Source organism: Schistocerca nitens, chromosome 6, assembly GCF_023898315.1.
Source record: "Schistocerca nitens isolate TAMUIC-IGC-003100 chromosome 6, iqSchNite1.1, whole genome shotgun sequence".
NCBI lineage: Eukaryota > Metazoa > Arthropoda > Insecta > Orthoptera > Acrididae > Schistocerca > Schistocerca nitens.
The window spans coordinates 749,507,185-749,526,784 of NC_064619.1; the positions used below are offsets into that span (position 1 = coordinate 749,507,185).

Here is a 19,600-nt window from a genome sequence, read left to right on the forward strand (position 1 = left end):
CACGCACACTGCGGGCCCACCTCCAAAACAATAGCTGCACTCGAACTGGTTTCAACGAGATTTCACTACTATCAGTTGAATTTTCTTCCCCAAACTCGATGATATATAGTGAAATCAGCTCGGGTTTATCGCTTCTGTAATTTATATTAACTGCACATTGAAGTACTTGAGTAACTTCTCCCTTTCCTTCCACTGCTTATCAACAAACGTGTTGCACGGTGGACGTCGCGCAGCGCGCCACTCGCAGAGGCAGGCCTCACCGTGATCCCAGATTACTGCCGATACTGGTCAACATGTTCAAATGGCTCTGAGCACTATGCGACTTAACTTCTGAGGTCATCAGTCGCCTACAACTTAGAACTAGTTAAACCTAACTAACCTATGGACATCACACACATCCATGCCCGAGGCAGGATTCGAACCTACGACCGTAGCAGTCCCGCGGTTCCGGACTGCAGCGCCTAGAACCGCACGGCCACACCGGCCGGCCACCTGGGAGAGAGGTCAGCCCTAACGAGGCCTAGAGGAGCCTTGAGGCTATGAGGTAACTGATCACGACCGTGGCGAGCCAGAGAAGCGCCGCAGCCGCACCCTTCTGGCTGCGGTAAGTACCTGGGGCAGCGGCGCGGGCTGGCCGACGTGCAGGCCGCCCACCTCGACGAGGCCGGGCACCCTGGGGAAGGGCCCGCCGGTGCTCCAGTGGCTGTTGACCAGCACGAGGCTGGTGTTGCGCACCAGCTCGCTGGTCGGCGGGAAGTCCTCGCCGAACAGGTCGCTGGCCAGAGGATCCACCACGCGCTCCGATATCCACCAGTTGCCGAAGCGCATGAAGACGTACCAGCACGTGTTCTGCAGCCTCTGCCAGAAGGTGAAGGGCGCAGAGCTCGCGAAGTTGATGGAGTCCATGTAGGCCGGGTTGTCCGGGTTCCCCATCTGCATCAAAGAAGTTTTCTGACAGCTAGAGCAGAGTGACTGTTTTGCTTTAAGTGAGGCTTATTGGAGAAGGATGGTGCGAAGTGGGTGCCTTGTAGGAAGACATACGAGCTATCTGGTGTCACTAGACATACAATAAATAGTTTTTGGAACTAAAGCGATAGTCATGCCACTTTTCTCAGCCTAAAACACTAAGCTGAATATGCTAACAGTTAATCGACTGTTCCACTGACTGTGACCGCAACGAATGGTATGTACTGGAAGCTGCATAACAAGATTACAGTTATTTAAAAAAATAACGTTTGCCCAAATTTTGGCTCGAGTATGATATAAAAATTACTTATGACATACTTATGATATATAAATTACTTATATACAGTACGATCAAAAAGTTTCCGTTTGTGTGAGTTGCTGCAGCGTATATGAAAGAAAGAGCGACATTGATGTGAGTATATACTCATCGACATTTAGGTAAGTGGTTAGTGTGACCTTCGAACGCAAACTTTTTGATCGCCTCTCATATTACCATTAATTGGGTACATAAAACAACTGAAACTACTAGAAAATTTCCCGTTACTGTAGAGATTAGTCGATTAATGGACCGGCAGACACTGCTCGGTAGATAACGAAAAACCACACAACAGAAATCACGCAACATACACGAATACAAAAGCACGAAAACTTGAAGGCGAATAAGAGAAACTCTGTCTGTCAAGTGACAATAGTCAGTAACTGTTACTCAGCAGTCTGTTTAGGCGTCTTGAGCCAGGATGCGGTCATAGCTGCGAGTTACCGACGTGCCGGTGTATGTAATTGTCCTGGCCCGCTAGCAACAAGACTGTAAATTGTTTGGTTCGATAGAAGTGCAGCCTTTCCTGAACTTCTGAGGCTTCAGACACACACGTAAGCTACTGCAACACGGGCGTGAGCTAAGTGGGTTGCGCGTCTTTGTGAAGTACTGCACTAAAAATTGGTCACTATTATATAGATGGTGTAAACAAAATTGTGGTTGCAGAGAATGTTAATCCATTAGATAGTGATATTCTTTTTCATATTATTGACATGCATCTTGTAACACCTCCGTTTACTTATCCCGACCTGATCTGATCGAATAGCAGCCCAATAATTATTATTAATGTGACCGTGTACCTAATGGGGCTGGCAATCGGAATTGACTGCTACGGAAGTTGTTACTTTCCAGTTCGTCCTTCTCAATACTGTAATAATGCAATGTCTGGTAACAAGAAAAACACCAACACAGTTTCACTAATTACGAACCTATATTCGTCTCAAAAACACAAAAAGGAGGAGACAGCCATTGCCTTCGTCATACATATCTAATTACGGCTAATCTCAGCACAGGCTTCTTCCTTTTCCATTATCATCACACGCTAATCCATCACTGCATCCAACACTGCAATCCAACACTGCAATCCAAGGTGATGCCGGCGCGGTAGACGCGAAACCAAATATCGGCCCTAGAAATGTCACTAATCACTTTCGTAATAATACTTCTTCACCTTCCCGATATTATTCTAGTACAAAGGGGTCTAACCACGGCGATGGCGACTCTCTTCACCGTTAAAGCCTTGCATTTCAACAACTGGCCTCCACACACCTCTACCCACAACATGACACTGGCTCAACTCCACACTCGCTCTCGCAACACGACACAATCGATTGTTCGCCCTATCGACCTGTGCCGAGTGCAAATTTATAGTAAGGGCCTACGGACCCCTTACAATCTTTTAAAGCAGAGTCGTAGATTGAGTTGTTGCACTCGCTAAAAGTTCCACGAAGACATAAGAACTTTCTTACGTTGGATTTATTTTCAACCTCTCTAGTGTTTCATGATTTTCTTCCGAGAATAGTGTGTATATTACAGTTTAACTAGTTTCTACTGTGGCCATATTTTGCAGCTCTTCAGTGAAGGGTTGTGCTCTCGATGTAAGAGTGAAAACTTTTTTTAATTTAATTTCTCTGCCAGGTTTGTTTGTCTGTGTGATATACTGACACGAAGAATGATAATCAAGCTCGTTAGCTGTGTCAATGACATTATGCGTCCTTTATTTCGCAGAATGTTTGTGGTGGACAGTATGTCTCTTACAAGTCAGGCTCCGAAAATTGAGAAAGTAGGTCAAGCCACAGTACTGGGCGTCCTCGCTTAAAGGCGAACACTGTTTTGACCGGTAACTGGTACCATTGTGTGTTTCTTTCCGGTGTAGTAGCTGATCCATTGCCAGCGGAGGCTGACTGATGGCGACACGCATAACCATCGTTACGGTATTTGCTGGGACACGAATACCACAAACACGTTTTTCGATTTTACTGTGGTGACCATAACAATACGTGTCATGTATTTGTAACTCCACTGTGAACGAACGCCAAGTTTTACATTTACATTTACCAACTGTGTGTGACACACAAATCAGACTGGCAGGCAGAGCTCGGAGCCTGGGAAACGCAATCTACCTAGGAAATGGTAATCCAGAATATTACTCAGCAAGCTTTGAAGCTGTGAGGTGGCAGCCCCATCACCAATTTAACCTGCGCAGCGCTCGTAACGTGGCCTACTGGCTCACATCAAGATTTGCCTCGGATAATGGATTCAGAGGAAACGGACATAGGCTGTGGAACAGGAATTGACGAGATAGGAACAAGAAACACTGCTTCACATTTGGGACATGGAACGTTCGTAGTCTTAATAAACCAGCTGCAGCAGCGACTTTGATATCTGAACTAAAAACATACAAGGCAGACATTGTAGCTCTACAGGGAGTTAGGTGGCTTTGAGAAGAGACACACACGGAGGATAATGGTGTCATTTTTTATGGGGGAGATCAAAAACATCATGAATTTGGTACTGGTTTGGCTGTTAAGAACAGGATTGTTAATCGGGTTAATATTTAACAAAAGAATGTCTTACGTAACAATCAAACACCAGTGGTACGATATAACATTCATAAATGTCCATGCACCGACTGAAGATTCAACTGAGGACGAGAAAGATGAGTAGGGGAAACGTGCGTACCTAAGCGGAACTCTTTTTTTTTTAATTTTGACTTCGTTAAATAAAGTTTATTTTATATCAAACTTAGAGCAACTATTCTAGTATTTATAAAAAATTAAGATAACCCAAAACACTAAAAAATAAACACACCAAAAACAAAATTCCAAGACACTACCTAAGCGCACGGTTTCCTGAACGTCGGGGAAACGTGCGCATCGGGTGGGGTAATTGTGCGCATGTTAGAAGAATTGATACGCAGTAATACCTGGAGAGGAAAAAAAAAAAAAAAAAAAAAAAAAAAAAAAAAAAAAAAACATACAAGGTTTGTTCCAAAGTTTATATTGAAAAGGCACATATTAGATTATCTTAAACATAAGTTTTAATCAAATTTTACAAAATTTAACATAGTTCTGGACTATTGGTTTTCAAATAAAATGCAAAGTTTTCTTTGATGTTAGGGGCCTACGGATTTAACAAGATAGATAAGTCCTTCACTGCACATATCACATATAAAAATCTTTAGCAGAATCATTTGCGGTACAAGCTGCATGGTACCATCTTGTGCACAAAGTACATGTGTGCCACAGTTCCCTGTCTGTACCGTGATCTCCACAAACTCCGCAAATCTCGTCGTCGGCTCCTTGAAGTGCGCCAGGGTCAAACAGCTCCATGCCGATATCATCGTCATTACACAGTGGAACTTCGTCAACATCTGAATCGTCTGATTCTTCTTCAATCATCTTCTTTTTGTTTACCTTCTTTTGTAAGTGTTTCTTGCCAAAAGTCTGATTATCGCTTTTCTTTTTTTGAAGTCTCTTCTTATCCATACTTTCTTTTGCATTAGGCTTAGGCCTTTTGCCAAGATTAAGCTTTCTAGCAACTTTTATGTTTTTATTGGCAGTTCTTTGCTCGTTCACCTTTTTTCCTTTTTCTTTTCTGTATCCAACTCAAGCTTTATTTTCATGGGTGTGCTAGTTAGTATTTCAGAGTGCTGCTTTCCTCTGGGCTTTCTTGTTTTAACGTCAGTGGGCTTAGGCCTATCAGATTTCTTCTTTAGGTCAAAAGCTGGTAGATAAGTCATAAACTTCTTATGGCTTTCAGTAAAACCTCCCGTGGATGTTGAGGAAGTAGGGTCATCAAATAGCCCCACAGATGGAGTTGTAGCAGTCGATGTGGTCTTATGTGCTGCGGATGTTGAAGGACTGTCACAATCTGTGGCTGCTTCCACTCTTAGCTCGTCTAGTTTTCGAGCTGGGACAAAATTAAATCCAGAAAACTTGTCGGGGTTGTATGGGTGAATCCCAGCTGCAAGGAAGCCAGATAAGGCATTTGACAATGTAGCAACTTTAAGAAAAGCATTCTTCACAAGTTCAGCAACTTTGTACTCAGTAATTCTCTGGTGCCCAGTTCGTATCATGAAAAGGCCATATTCTCTACAAAGAGCATTCTTCAAGGGCCAAAAAAGGTTAGGTCCAAGGGTTGTAGGCGGAGGGACGTGTGCGGTGGCAGAGAGACCATGTGGATGTGGTTTTCTTTACAAAACTTGTAAGTTTCAATGGAAATGGGGCTGTTGTGGTTGTCCAGTATGAGGAGCACTGGTTCATCAGCTGTTGGGAGAGTATGTTTTTTAAAATGGAGAAGCCACTCATTGAATAGTTCTGTGTTGGTCCACCCATTGTCGGAACAACATTAAATGGCCCCATCCAGTGCATTTTTCTGAAGATTTGCACTCATTCGTTTTCTTGGATAAATCATCATAGGAGGTATGAAATGACCTCCAGCTCTCATACAAACTCACCAGTGATGTGCGGTTCTAGGCGCTTTACTCCGGAACCGCGCGACTGCTACGGTCGCAGGTTCGAATCCTGCCTCTGGCATGGATGTGTGTGATGTCCTTAGGTTAGTTACGTTTAGGCCTAAGTAGTTCTAAGTTCTTGGGGACTGATGACCTCAGACGTTAAGTCCCGTAGTGCTCAGAGCCATTTGAACCATTTGAACCTCTCGGCGGAAGTTGCAGCGCCTACCCTCTTTGAACCTTTGGTAGCAAACACCTTATAACACTTCTTTTGTACAACGGTTATGCCAGTTTCATTTTGGTTGTACATTCTTGTGGGATCAATATTCAGTTTTTCTTTTAAAGTTAGCAGATTGTCAAAAAATCGAGTAACTTCTTCCTTGCTGAAAGCATTGATTCTATTCACACTAGTATTTTCTGTCTGCCGCAGTCTGATGGTCGGGTGGCGCTTAAGAAAACTGTACATCCAATCTTTGCCGGCTAAGCCACTCTCTGTGTTGGAATTGTGGTTAATACCATTCTTCTCCATGTAGTCGTATGTCAATTTCCGCAAGGCTTTAAGTGTTAGTCCATAGAACAAGTTGCAAAGAAGGACGATAAAAATCAACCATTTCTTGCTCAAAACTTTCTGGAAAAATAGACTTACACCCCAAACTTGGCTGTGTTACCTCGTTAATGGGCTTCGCGAGGTATTTTCGTATGGTTGATTCTGGTATTTTGGAGCTCCTACCGACTTCTCTGATTTTCCTCCCATCTGTTCTTACTGCATGTATTGCTTGTTTAAGCGTGTCTACAGTATAACTGTACTGCTCTGATTTCCGGACGTACTTTCTCGGCATCTGAGAACAAAGAAAAAAAAAAACAAAAAAAAAACGGACGTTTGGTGGCCTGCTGGTATTTAACTACATGAGGGGGAAACGTGCGAATCGGTGCGCACCTTTACCCCATAGTGTCTTGGAAATAAATTTTGTCCACAATTTTCTTAAAACTAATTACAACCAAACAGGACTCATGTCAAAACATACTCATGACATACAGGCTTTAACTATATCACAAGTAAATTTAGTCAACGTAATAAACAGATACTCAACGTTTTAAATCCCGAGGACTGCAAATTAGATCATAACGTCACGTTTCACCATTTGCAAACTCACTGAACGTGAGACCGTAAAGGCGGCTCAGTGAGCAGACGAAAATAGTTTGCTAACCTGCCGCTAGGTGTAGCACTGGTTACAAAGTTCAAGAAAGCTTTTAAATCATAGAAACAGCGATGAGCATGTTTACCCGCTGCGCACGCTTCCCCTACTTTCCCCTACTGTGAAGAATTAGAGAGAGTACTCGCAAGTATTCCAACAAGAAATATGAGAATTATCTTAGGAGACTTTAATGGAAAAATAGGTAAAGAGTATATGTTCATCCCCACAATAGGAAAACATAGCAAGCACTCGACCACAAACGAAAATGGATTAAAAATAATCAACTTTGCACTGTCAAATGATATGAGAATTTGCTCGACGAGGAGGAGGAGGAGATTAGTGTTTAACGTCCCGTCGACAACGAGGTCATTAGAGACGGAGCGCAAGCTCGGGTGAGGGAAGGATGGGGAAGGAAATCGGCCGTGCCCTTTCAAAGGAACCATCCCGGCATTTGCCTGAAGCGATTTAGGGAAATCACGGAAAACCTAAATCAGGATGGCTGGAGACGGGATTGAACCGTCGTCCTCCCGAATGCGAGTCCAGTGTGCTAACCACTGCGCCACCTCGCTCGGTGCTCGACGATGTTCCCTAACAAAGATATACACAAAGGTACATGGTGCTCTCCAGATGGCAAAACAGTAAATCAGATTGACCGTGTTATGGCAGATCAACGTTTCACTTCATTTATAAGAGATGTCAGAACGTACAGAGGAGCAGAAATTGGCTCAGATCATTTCCTAGTGGTTGGAAAGATGAAAATCAAGATGATTTGGAATCAACAACCAAAAGCAACACCAAAACCTAATTTAGACATTGAACGAATGAAGGAACTGTCTGTTAAAGAAGCCTATGTGATTGAAATAAATAACCTATTTACAGCATTGCAGGGAGCTGAAGAGGACATAAATAGTGTCGAGAAGGCTTGGGAAAGAGTAGAGACTGTAGTGACACGTGCAGCAGTAGAAAGGAGGAAAGAAACCAGGATGCTGTGGCTGCATAATGAGGAGAGTGAGGACAGGAGGGAGACTTTCAATGCGGTTAGAGGAGAAACAGCAAGAGTTCTACGAACAGAGAAAAGAAAATATCTAACTGGAGTCCTAGAATCTATAGAAGTGGAAAGCAGGAATGGAAACTGAAAGAAGTTGTTTCAGTATACAAAGAAAAGTAAGAGAGATTATCTAAGTGAAAACCTATTCATAAAAGATAAAAATCAAAATATGCTAACGCAGCTGGAAGGTATCCTAGAAAGATGGAAAGAGTAATTCTCAGAAATGTTAAATTGCACTGATCCGCACATAACCTTCAATTACGCACTGTCTGAGAGTGACAGCATTAATAATGACGAAAGTAGAATCACAGAATAGGAAGTGATCCACTCCATTCAAAAGCTCAAAAACAACAAGTCAGCAGGCGAGGACCAGATATCAGCAGAGATGTTAAAAGAGGGCGGAAGCAAACTACGCAAAGAAATTTATAACCTTATAACAATGATCTGGAAAACTGAAACACGGCCTGAAGACTGGAAAATTGCAATAATTTGTCCCATACACGAGAAAGGATACAGAATGGAATGTGGAAATTACAGAGGAATCAGTTTGCTGAACATAACATACAAAATCCTGTCAATGATCATTAAAAACGTAAACCTTACACAGAAAACATTATTCAAGATTACTAGGCTGGATTTTGAACAAACCGTTCCACAACTGATAATTTGTTTACTATGCGACAAATCTTTGAGAAATACTGGGAATGTAACAAAAACATCCATTGTCTCTTCATTGACTTCCAGCGAGCCTACGACAGCATCCACAGAAATAGTCTCTACAACACATTACGAGAATTTAGCATACCCAGTAAAATCATTAAGATGATGCAACTGTGCATGGATGGCTCCCAGGCAGCAGCAAAGTTCAGAGGATGCATATCCCCCACCTTTCCAATTAAAACAGGCTTACGACAGGGAGACGCTCTTTCTTGTGTCCTCTTCAACTTTGCATTAGAGCAAGTGGTTCTGTACAATGGTCTCCGATTCGAACACAGTGAAGTAAAACTCCTGGCTTATGCAGATAATATAGTGTTGCTGAGTGAAACTGAAGAAGAACTGAAGGACATGTACAGATCTCTGAGGCACAGTACCAGCAAAATCGGGATTTTGATTAACCAAGAGAAAACTGAACATATGGGAATAGGTCGAGTCATAAACCCAAATCCTTACTTTGAAATTGACCAACATTCTAAATTCAGAAAAGTTCTCCAGTTTAAATACCTTGGACCACGTTTCAACAGTAAAAATATCATAACAATGGATATAAATGAAAGAATAGCCTCAGGGTCAGTATGTCTGTACTCACTAAGCAACCCACTAAAAAGTAAAGCTTTGTCAATCACTACAAAGATGAAGATATACAACACTATTATCTGCCCCGTAGTACTGTACGGTTCACAAAGCTGGACGCTTACAAAGAATGAAAGAGAAAAACTGAATGTTTTCGAAAGAAAAGTAATGAGAAAAATCTGGGGACCTGTGTTGGAGAATGGCGCATGGAGAATTGGAAAGAACAATGAAATTTATCAGTTAATGAAGCAACCCACTATCATCCAGAAATTAGAAAATAGGAGACTGCAATGGGCTGGACATGTGGGCAGAATGGAAAACAGCAGAATCACCGAGAAAGCATTTGAAGGAACTCTCCAGGCAACAAAACCATTGGGACGACCTCGTACAAGGTGGAAAGATGACATAGAGAAAGACATCGCAGCATTACGAATTTCCGCAGGGTGGAGAGAGGCTGCGAGAGATAGAAGGCGGTGGAAGCAGGTAGTTGATGCAGCGCGTGGTCTACAGGGCCTATGATCGCTCAGAAGATAGATCGATAGCAGTCAGTCGTTCTTTTTGCAAGTTTTATTCGACAAATCAAGGTTTCGGCTAATGCCTAGCGATTATAAATGCACTGTTTGATAATATCAACGCATGTCAGTCCCCTGTTGGGGACTTCCGTAATTGATCTAAATGCTTTTTTAGAATTATTTTTAACAATTAGTTGACGAGGCCATTGAAATTGTAAATGGTTACGAAAACACCCTTGACATCTTAACCACAAATAATCCTGAGCATCACGACGGATTCAGGGATTAGTGAACACGCAGTCGTAGCGAGGCTCATTTCCGTAACAAAGAAATTCACCAAAACTAAACGCGAAATATATCTATTTATAAAAGCAGCTAAAAATTCACGTGATGTCTTTCTAAGAGATAGTCCCCAATCCTTCCAAACTATGTAAATGAAGACCATATGTGGCTTAAGTTCAAAGAAATAGTATCAACAGCACTCGAAATATTCATACCAAATAAATTAATAAGAGACGGCACTGATCCCCCATGGTACACAAAACACGACAGAAAGCTGTTGCAGGACCACCGCAAAAGGCACGTATAATTTAGACGAACGCAAAATCTCCAAGATTTGTGAAGTTTTACTGAGGCTCGAAATTTGGTGCGGATTTCAATGCGAGATGCATTTAATAGTTTCCACAACGAAACTCGCTCTAGAAATGTGGCGGAAAATCCAAAGAGATTCTGGTCCCAAATTAAGTAAACCAGAGGAAAGACTCAGTAAGTACCTTTACTGCGCGGCAGCGACGGTAATGTTAGTGATGACAGTGCCACCAAAGTGGAGTTAGTAAATGCATTTTCCGAAATTCCTTCACCAAAGAAGAAATAGATATCCCTGTCGGTGACAGAGGAAATGATCAAATATCTTTTCAAAAAGTCTCTAATGTATAAGAAAAGTAGGTCTAATACATTTGTTTCTGATGTTCTTTAGTAACAATTAATTTTCAGTAGTATGCCCCTTGCTTTTACTGACCTTTTTAAAGATAATCAACAATTTAGTAAGAAATTTTAATTTTTAAAAGACTATATCCAAATGTACTTAAGTAGATTTACATCTACTATAAATGTTTGCGGTTAAACTTGAATAAAAAATATTTGAGGTGCCAAAATTGTCAACCTTAGGATCAGATCAGTTTTGGGATGTCAGTTTTAGGGCAATTCAAAGGTTCAGTTCCCATTTTCTTTTACAAAAGTGTATACTATCAGTATAACAAACCATGATATTTTAGGTGATAGTAGCGATTCTGAAGCGTCAGATAATTATTTTAGAACTCACAATTATTTAATAGTATGGCCATAATATTGTAAGGTAGAAAAAATTTATCTTAACGTGACAACAATAGGGATACTTTTGTGAGGCTTGAAACACTTTTTAATTTTTACATTAAAGGCTGATTCGCATCACACTTTGCACAGGCTTTGGACCGTGAAAATGATAACGGACCATCTACCGTTCTGGCGTGTGTAAAATCAGCCTAAACACGCTGAACTAATGTACACTCTATTTACAATTACAACTTAATCTTAGCTCCGATAATGCTGCTTCAGTGTTTTAATAATTTTATCTCAGTAATCTGGGAGGACTCATTGGTCTTCATAGTTTTTAATACATTATTTTTAACGTATTTTAGTCCAGTTTCTGAATATGGGCAATGGCTTTAATAATTTTATCTCAGTAATCTGGGAGGACTCATTGGTCTTCATAGTTTTTAATACATTATTTTTAACGTATTTTAGTCCAGTTTCTGAATATGGGCAATGGCTTTCAAGCAAGGCCTAATGTTGCCAGTCTCTTCATAATTCTTTACGATGCTCTCTATCCTGTCGTCCAGCTTCAAGTACTTCTTCTTCCTCTTCTTACCTTCAAGATTCATTTCCAATTTCATGCACATGCAGTTTGTGAGCTCTGCTTCCTTTTTCAAGCACTCCACCAAATAGTTGATTCTAGGGCGAGGGTTTCTAATAATACTATTTATTTTGTTGTGCCACCTTCAACAGCATTCGTCGTTCGGTGCCTTTTTCCGTAACAGTCCCACATTTCTATTGCGATATCCTCATTCTCTAGCCAGTTATCCACAAAGTAGTCAAAAACTGAGAGAACATTCCGTTATCAGGAGCTTCTGCATGAATCTCAATCCATCCATTGCTTACGTCCTCCGGTTTTACAACTGCCAGCGCTGCACACATGCTGACGTGAAGTCTTAAACCCTCGTTCTAGCGGTACTCCTCAGTTAGACCGAAAACTCGAATTCTTCTCCATAAACTCTTCTTCATATGGAAGAATCCATTTATTTCAGTTGTGGAAAAAACTTGACGATTGGCCGATATCGCAGCTGCCTCAAAGTCCACCTTCTTGTTTGGGACACCACTCAGCGACTGCCTGTTTTATCAGACGAAACAGACTAACGTATGTGTCTTTCTTCTTATCAGGGAGCAGTGCAAATACAGTAGGAAGAATGTTTGTTTCTTTAATCGGGCCTCCTAAGACTACGTGTATGGTGTAGATCTGTCCAGACTGCTGGCTGCATCTCTTAAATGTTCCATCCATAAAAAAATGGGAACATGTTTTTAAACTTTCTTTTCCTTTGCTTCCACTAAAAATCATTATTCTCACCTCTACTCTATCGTCTTCCAGAAGAAAACTACTGCCATCTCCCATTTTTAATATATCTTCATGAAGATGAATTTCATAAGAGTTCTTAGGCTCTTGTCGGTTCCCCCGCTCTTGCCTCCACCGACGACGCACGGTTCTCTTCATAGATTCTGAATTAGGCATCACTATAACAAAGTCATAAACTTTATTATGTAGATTTCCGATTTCATCCGCGTATATCTCCGATAACTGTGTAGTTTCTCCTCCAGGCCTTCTCTTCGCTCTTTCCACTTGCTTTCTCACTTTCAGAGCTGCATCGTCAGGTAGTCCACAGAGATGTTCTAATACGCTCAACACTTCTCCGTTCCTCGAAAGCAGCTTTCCCTTGCAATGATCCGCTTTTCGGCGTAAGCACATCCGTTTAACAACACCTTCTTTAGATTCCCTCGGTTTAAGATACGCGTAACCTTTCTAATGAGCAGGAGGCCTGCCCTTGTTCGTTGTAATAACTTCCATACTGATGGTCACGTTAGGAACTTCGAAAGCAAACTGGGCGGGCGGATGAGGAGGAGGAGGAGGAGGAGGAGGAGGAGGAGGAGGGGTGGGAGGAGAGACAAGGGACCCAACACTTCGGAGCAGGTAAAACAGTGGCAAATGTCCGGCGTGGCAAATGTCCGGACACCCCACGAGCTGTCGTGTGCCCCCTCCAGTGGAATGTCTCCTACGATTGCAAGTACTCAGCCTCTTTCCCTGTTCTACTGTGTGTTACGGCCTTGGATTATTGTGGAGTGTACACTGGATTTGCTTGCACTTGTGTTCCACTGCAATGCATTGGTGTTAAGTAAGCGATTTCTACTTTGCTGTTGTTGTGTATTTCATTCTCTGTGTCGTTCCGGAGCCCCTACGAGCGCGCGTATATTCGACCGAGCAGTCTCGCTACGTACACTGCGAGTAGCGAGACTCCGGAGCTACGGGTTCGCCCCGCCTCTGGGCCACTCTGCCGCTCCCCTCCCACCAGTGAGGAGCAGTGCTCGGAGCTGTACGCACCCTGTCGTGGGCCCAGGGCATGGCCATGCTGGAGATGATGCCGACCAGCGGCGCGCCGAACTTGTGGGCCAGCGCGGCCAGGCAGTCGGCGTAGAAGATCTCGGCGACGACCAGGTCGTAGTGGTCTCGGGAGTGCGCCAGCCGCCGCACCTCGGGGTGTTGGTGGGCGTCGAAGCACATGGCCAGCACCTGCTGCCAGTCGCTCCACATGCCCGTCATGCCCTGGATGTCCAGCACCAGCTCCATGGTGACCTGCACATAGCAAACCGCTGGGCTCAGAACGTGACTGTATCCTCAGAGACCTCAGATGTCACCCGACATTTAATTAATGTACGAGGGGCGTTTGAAAAGTCCGTGCAAAGTCCTAGAGATGGCACCACCCGCGCGAATCGAGATCAAGTTTACTTAGTAGCATCTTTGGAAAGAAGGCACACCAAGTTTCAGCCATATTGGTCTATTTGTTCGGCATTCCTGTGAATCAAGGAAGTCGAGTGATGGTCAAAAAATGTACGAAGAAGAATTTCTTGTGGTGATTAAACATTACTTTATTAAAGGCAAAACGCCTCATGAGACTAAAGAGAAGCTTGATAAACATTACGGTGACTCTGCACCTTCGGTTAGAACAGTTTATAAGTGGTTTCAAAATTTTCGGAGTGGCCATATGGGCACAAGTGACGCTGAACGTTCTGGACGCCCTGTGTAGGTTACAACTCCAGATATCATTGATAAAATCCATGATATGGTGATGGATGACAGAAGACTTAAGAGATTGCTAGTGCTGTAGGCATCTCGAATGAACGGGTACATAATATTTTGCATAAACATTTGGACAAGAGGGAGTTATCCGCAAGATGGGTTCCGCGATTGATCACGCTTGACCAAAAACGGAATCGTGCGAACTGTTGCTAGAACGGTTAGCAGCTGTTCAAGAAGAATCCGCAGGACTTTAAGCGTCGTTTTGTCACTGTGGATGAAACATGGATACATTACTATACTACTGAGACCAAAAAATCTAAACAACGGGTTACCAAGGGAGAATCTGCACCAAAAAAGGCGAAGACCAGTCCTTCGGCCGCAAAGGTTATGGCGACTGTCTTTTGGGATTCGCAAGGGATAATCCTCATCGTCATCATGCACTATTACAGGTGCATATTATTTATCGTTATTGGACCGTTTGAAAACCGAGCTGCAAGAAAAACGCCGGAGATTGGACCGCCGGCGATTGGACCGCAAAAAAGTCCTTTTCCATCACGACAATGCACCAACACACACCTCAGCAGTTGTGGTCGTAAAATTAATGGAAATAGGATTCCAACTCGTTTTACACCCCCCCCCCCTCCCCTATTCTCCAGACTTGGCTCCCTAGGACTACTATTTCTTCACAAATTTGAATAAATGGCTGGCGGGACAAAGATTTTATTCAAACGAGGATGTGATTGCAGCAACTAATAGCTATTTTGCAGACTTGGACAGTTCCTATTATTCGGAAGGGATCAACAAATTAGAACAGCGTTGGACGAAGTGCGTAAGTCTAAAAGGAGACTATGTCCAAAAATAAAAAAGGTTTACCCAAAACACGTAAGTATTTTTTATTTTTGCACGGACTTTTGAGACGCCCCTCGTATGGTGATGATGAGGTCCCATAGCCCGAGGACCGTAGGGGACGACGCAGGAGACGTCCGTGACCTAGAATCTAGACTTGTCATTTGATATCAACAGAGTAACAAATCTGTCACGGTTTTTTCAACCTCTGTATAGCTGCATAGGTCGACTGTTGGTGATGAAATTGTAAAATGGAAATGGTAAGCAACGGCCGCATCTGAACCAAGCCTGGGAGGGAATCTTGTAGTTATGGACACGGGCCATCGAGCATTGCGTGGTGTAACTGTAAAAAACTCGCGTGAAGTCAGCAGAAGGAATCACTTGTGCTACCAGCAGTCCAGGTAGCAGAGAGACAGTTCACAGGTAATTAAAAAGACTAGCGTATAATGGTCGAGCAGCTCCTCGTAAGTTACTCATTTCTGTAGTCATTGCTAAGCGACGCCGGAGGTCTGTAAAGAGCGACGCCGTTGGACGTGTAATAAATCATTCGAACTGATGAATCACGCCATACCCTTTGGAAAACCGATGGAAGGAAATGGATTTGGCGAATTCCTGGAAAATTTTAAATGCCACCATGTGCCAGCTCTATAGTACAGAGGAGGTAGTGTTACGATAGTCAGAGTTTTTCATGGTTAGGATTTGATACCCCTATTGTGCTTAAGAAAACAATAAATCCGGAAGGATTACATATTACATAATTATGTACTGCGTACAGTAGAGGAACGGTTTGGAGACGATTATTTTAGTTTATCAGCGTAACAATGACCCCTGTAATTAAAGCACCTCCTGAGAGATAATGATTTGTGTGGACAGTAAACTTCCTGCGATGTACTGCACTTCCCAGAGTCCTGACCACAACCCAGTGGAACACGTCTGACATGAGTAAGGAAGTCGACACCGCTCCAAACCCCCCTGTCCATTACTACGTCCTCTGGTTTCGGCTCTTGAAGAGTAATGCGCTGGAATTTCTCCACAGACATTGAGGCACCTCACTGAAATTGTTTCATAGCGGACTCCAAGCCGTTATAAAGACGACGTGAGGGCACACCCCACATTAATGTCCATTACTTGGTGTGTGGATTCTTTTGATCAGATAGTGTAGACTATACCAAATTTCAAGGAAGCTAGTCTTCAATGCTGAACATATGTTCGGAAAAAGATACTGAGAAGTCAGTCCGACAAAGTGCTTGAGCAGCCTAATCGCTGAAAGCGATCGTTACCGAAAAGTGGAAAACCGGGAAAGATCCTCGTGTCTGTAAAAGAGTCCTGTATAGTCATATTGTAATCATACTGACATATTCAATGCTATGTTTATAACTACAACATGTTATCGTAAATACACAATTGTATGGCTTGTTGGCTCGCAGTCTCACAGAATTTTTTAAGAGTTGATAGTGAATTGTGATATTGTAATACAATATTCTTTCCCCATGAACCATGGACCTTGCCGTTGGTGGGGAGGCTTGCGTGCCTCAGCGATACAGATAGCCGTACCGTAGGTACAACCACAACGGAGGGGTATCTGTTGAGAGGCCAGACAAACGTGTGGTTCCTGAAGAGGGGCAGCAGCCTTTTCAGTAGTTGCAAGGGCAACAGTCTGGATGATTGACTGATCTGGTCTTGTAACAATAACCAAAACGGCCTTGCTGTGCTGGTACTGCGAACGGCTGAAAGCAAGGGGAAACTACGGCCGTAATTTTTCCCGAGGGCATGCAGCTTTACTGTATGATTAAATGATGATGGCGTCCTCTTGGGTAAAATATTCCGGAGGTAAAATAGTCCCCCATTCGGATCTCCGGGCGGGGACTACTCAAGAGGATGTCGTTATCAGGAGAAAGAAAACTGGCGTTCTACGGATCGGAGCGTGGAATGTCAGGTCCCTTAATCGGGCAGGTAGGTTAGAAAATTTGAAAAGGGAAATGGATAGGTTAAAGTTAGATATAGTGGGAATTAGTGAAGTTCGGTGGAAGGAGGAACAAGACTTCTGGTCAGGTGACTACAGGGTTATAAACACAAAGTCAAATAGGGGTAATGCAGGAGTAGGTTTAATAATGAATAGGAAAATAGGAACGCGGGTAAGCTACTACAAACAGCTCAGTGAACGCATTATTGTGGCCAAGATAGATACGAAGCCCACACCTACTACAGTTGTACAAGTTTATATGCCAACTAGCTCTGCAGATGACGAAGAAATTGAAGAAATGTATGATGAAATAAAAGAAATTATTCAGATAGTGAAGGGAGACGAAAATTTAATAGTCATGGGTGACTGGAATTCGAGTGTAGGGAAAGGGAGAGAAGGAAACATAGTAGGTGAATATGGATTGGGGCTAAGAAATGAAAGAGGAAGCCGCCTGGTAGAATTTTGCACAGAGCACAACTTAATCATAGCTAATACTTGGTTTAAGAATCATGATAGAAGGTTGTATACATGGAAGAACCCTGGAGATACTAAAAGGTATCAGATAGATTATATAATGGTAAGACAGAGATTTAGGAACCAGGTTTTAAATTGCAAGACATTTCCAGGGGCAGATGTGGACTCTGACCACAATCTATTGGTTATGACCTGTAGATTAAAACTGAAGAAACTGCAAAAAGGTGGGAATTTAAGGAGATGGGACCTGGATAAACTGAAAGAACCAGAGGTTGTACAGAGTTTCAGGGAGAGCATAAGGGAACAATTGACGGGAATGGGGGAAAGAAATACAGTAGAAGAAGAATGGGTAGCTTTGAGGGATGAAGTAGTGAAGGCAGCAGAGGATCAAGTAGGTAAAAAGACGAGGGCTAGTAGAAATCCTTGGGTAACAGAAGAAATATTGAATTTAATTGATGAAAGGAGAAAATATAAAAATGCAGTAAATGAAGCAGGCAAAAAGGAATACAAACGTCTCAAAAATGAGATCGACAGGAAGTGCAAAATGGCTAAGCAGGGATGGCTAGAGGACAAATGTAAGGATGTAGAGGCTTATCTCACTAGGGGTAAGATAGATACTGCCTACAGGAAAATTAAAGAGACCTTTGGAGAGAAGAAAACAACTTGTATGAACATCAAGAGCTCAGATGGAAACCCAGTTCTAAGCAAAGAAGGGAAAGCAGAAAGGTGGAAGGAGTATATAGAGGGTCTGTACAAGGGCGATGTACTTGAGGACAATATTATGGAAATGGAAGAGGATGTAGATGAAGATGAAATGGGAGATACGATACTGCGTGAAGAATTTGACAGAGCACTGAAAGACCTGAGTCGAAACAAGGCCCCCGGAGTAGACAACATTCCATTGGAACTACTGACGGCTTTGGGAGAGCCAGCCCTGACAAAACTCTACCATCTGGTAAGCAAGATGTATGAGACAGGCGAAATACCCTCAGACTTCAAGAAGAATATAATAATTCCAATTCCAAAGAAGGCAGGTGTTGACAGATGTGAGAATTACCGGACAATCAGTTTAATAAGCCACAGCTGCAAAATACTAACACGAATTCTTTACAGACGAATGGAAAAACTAGTAGAAGCCGACCTCGGGGAAGATCAGTTTGGATTCCGTAGAAATACTGGAACACGTGAGGCAATACTGACCTTACGACTTATCTTAGAAGAAAGATTAAGGAAAGGCAAACCTACGTTTCTAGCATTTGTAGACTTAGAGAAAGCTTTTGACAATGTTGACTGGAATACTCTCTTTCAAATTCTAAAGGTGGCAGGGGTAAAATACAGGGAGCGAAAGGCTATTTACAATTTGTACAGAAACCAGATGGCAGTTATAAGAGTCGAGGGGCATGAAAGGGAAGCAGTGGTTGGGAAGGGAGTAAGACAGGGTTGTAGCCTCTCCCCGATGTTATTCAATCTGTATATTGAGCAAGCAGTAAAGGAAACAAAAGAAAAATTCGGAGTAGGTATTAAAATCCATGGAGAAGAAATAAAAACTTTGAGGTTCGCCGATGACATTGTAATTCTGTCAGAGACAGCAAAGGACTTGGAAGAGCAGTTGAACGGAATGGACAGTGTCTTGAAAGGAGGGTATAAGATGAACATCAACAAAAGCAAAACGAGGATAATGGAATGTAGTCGAATTAAGTCGGGTGATGTTGAAGGTATTAGATTAGGAAATGAGACACTTAAAGTAGTAAAGGAGTTTTGCTATTTGGGGAGCAAAATAACTGATGATGGTCGAAGTAGAGAGGATATAAAATGTAGACTGGCAATGGCAAGGAAAGCGTTTCTGAATAAGAGAAATTTGTTAACATCGAGTATAGATTTAAGTGTCAGGAAGTCTTTTCTGAAAGTATTTGTGTGGAGTGTAGCCATGTATGGAAGTGAAACATGGACGATAAATGGTTTGGACAAGAAGAGAATAGAAGCTTTCGAAATGTGGTGCTACAGAAGAATGCTGAAGATTAGATGGGTAGATCACATAACTAATGAGGAGGTACTGAATAGGATTGGGGAGAAGAGGAGTTTGTGGCACAACTTGACCAGAAGAAGGGATCGGTTGGTAGGACATGTTCTGAGGCATCAAGGGATCACCAAT

General features: G+C 42.6%; 1 protein-coding gene across 1 annotated transcript in view; it reads right to left on the reverse strand.

The window, feature by feature from the left end:
• The window catches only part of LOC126263619 (UDP-glycosyltransferase UGT5-like), a 169,216-nt gene that overhangs the window by 54,471 nt on the left and 95,145 nt on the right, over positions 1–19,600 (reverse strand). The window contains exons 5-6 of the mRNA XM_049960705.1: positions 13,470–13,721; positions 613–933 (exon numbers count right to left, since the gene is read on the reverse strand). Of these exons, the coding sequence (XP_049816662.1) occupies positions 613–933; positions 13,470–13,721 (573 nt within the window). The remainder of the gene's footprint in view (positions 1–612; positions 934–13,469; positions 13,722–19,600) is intronic.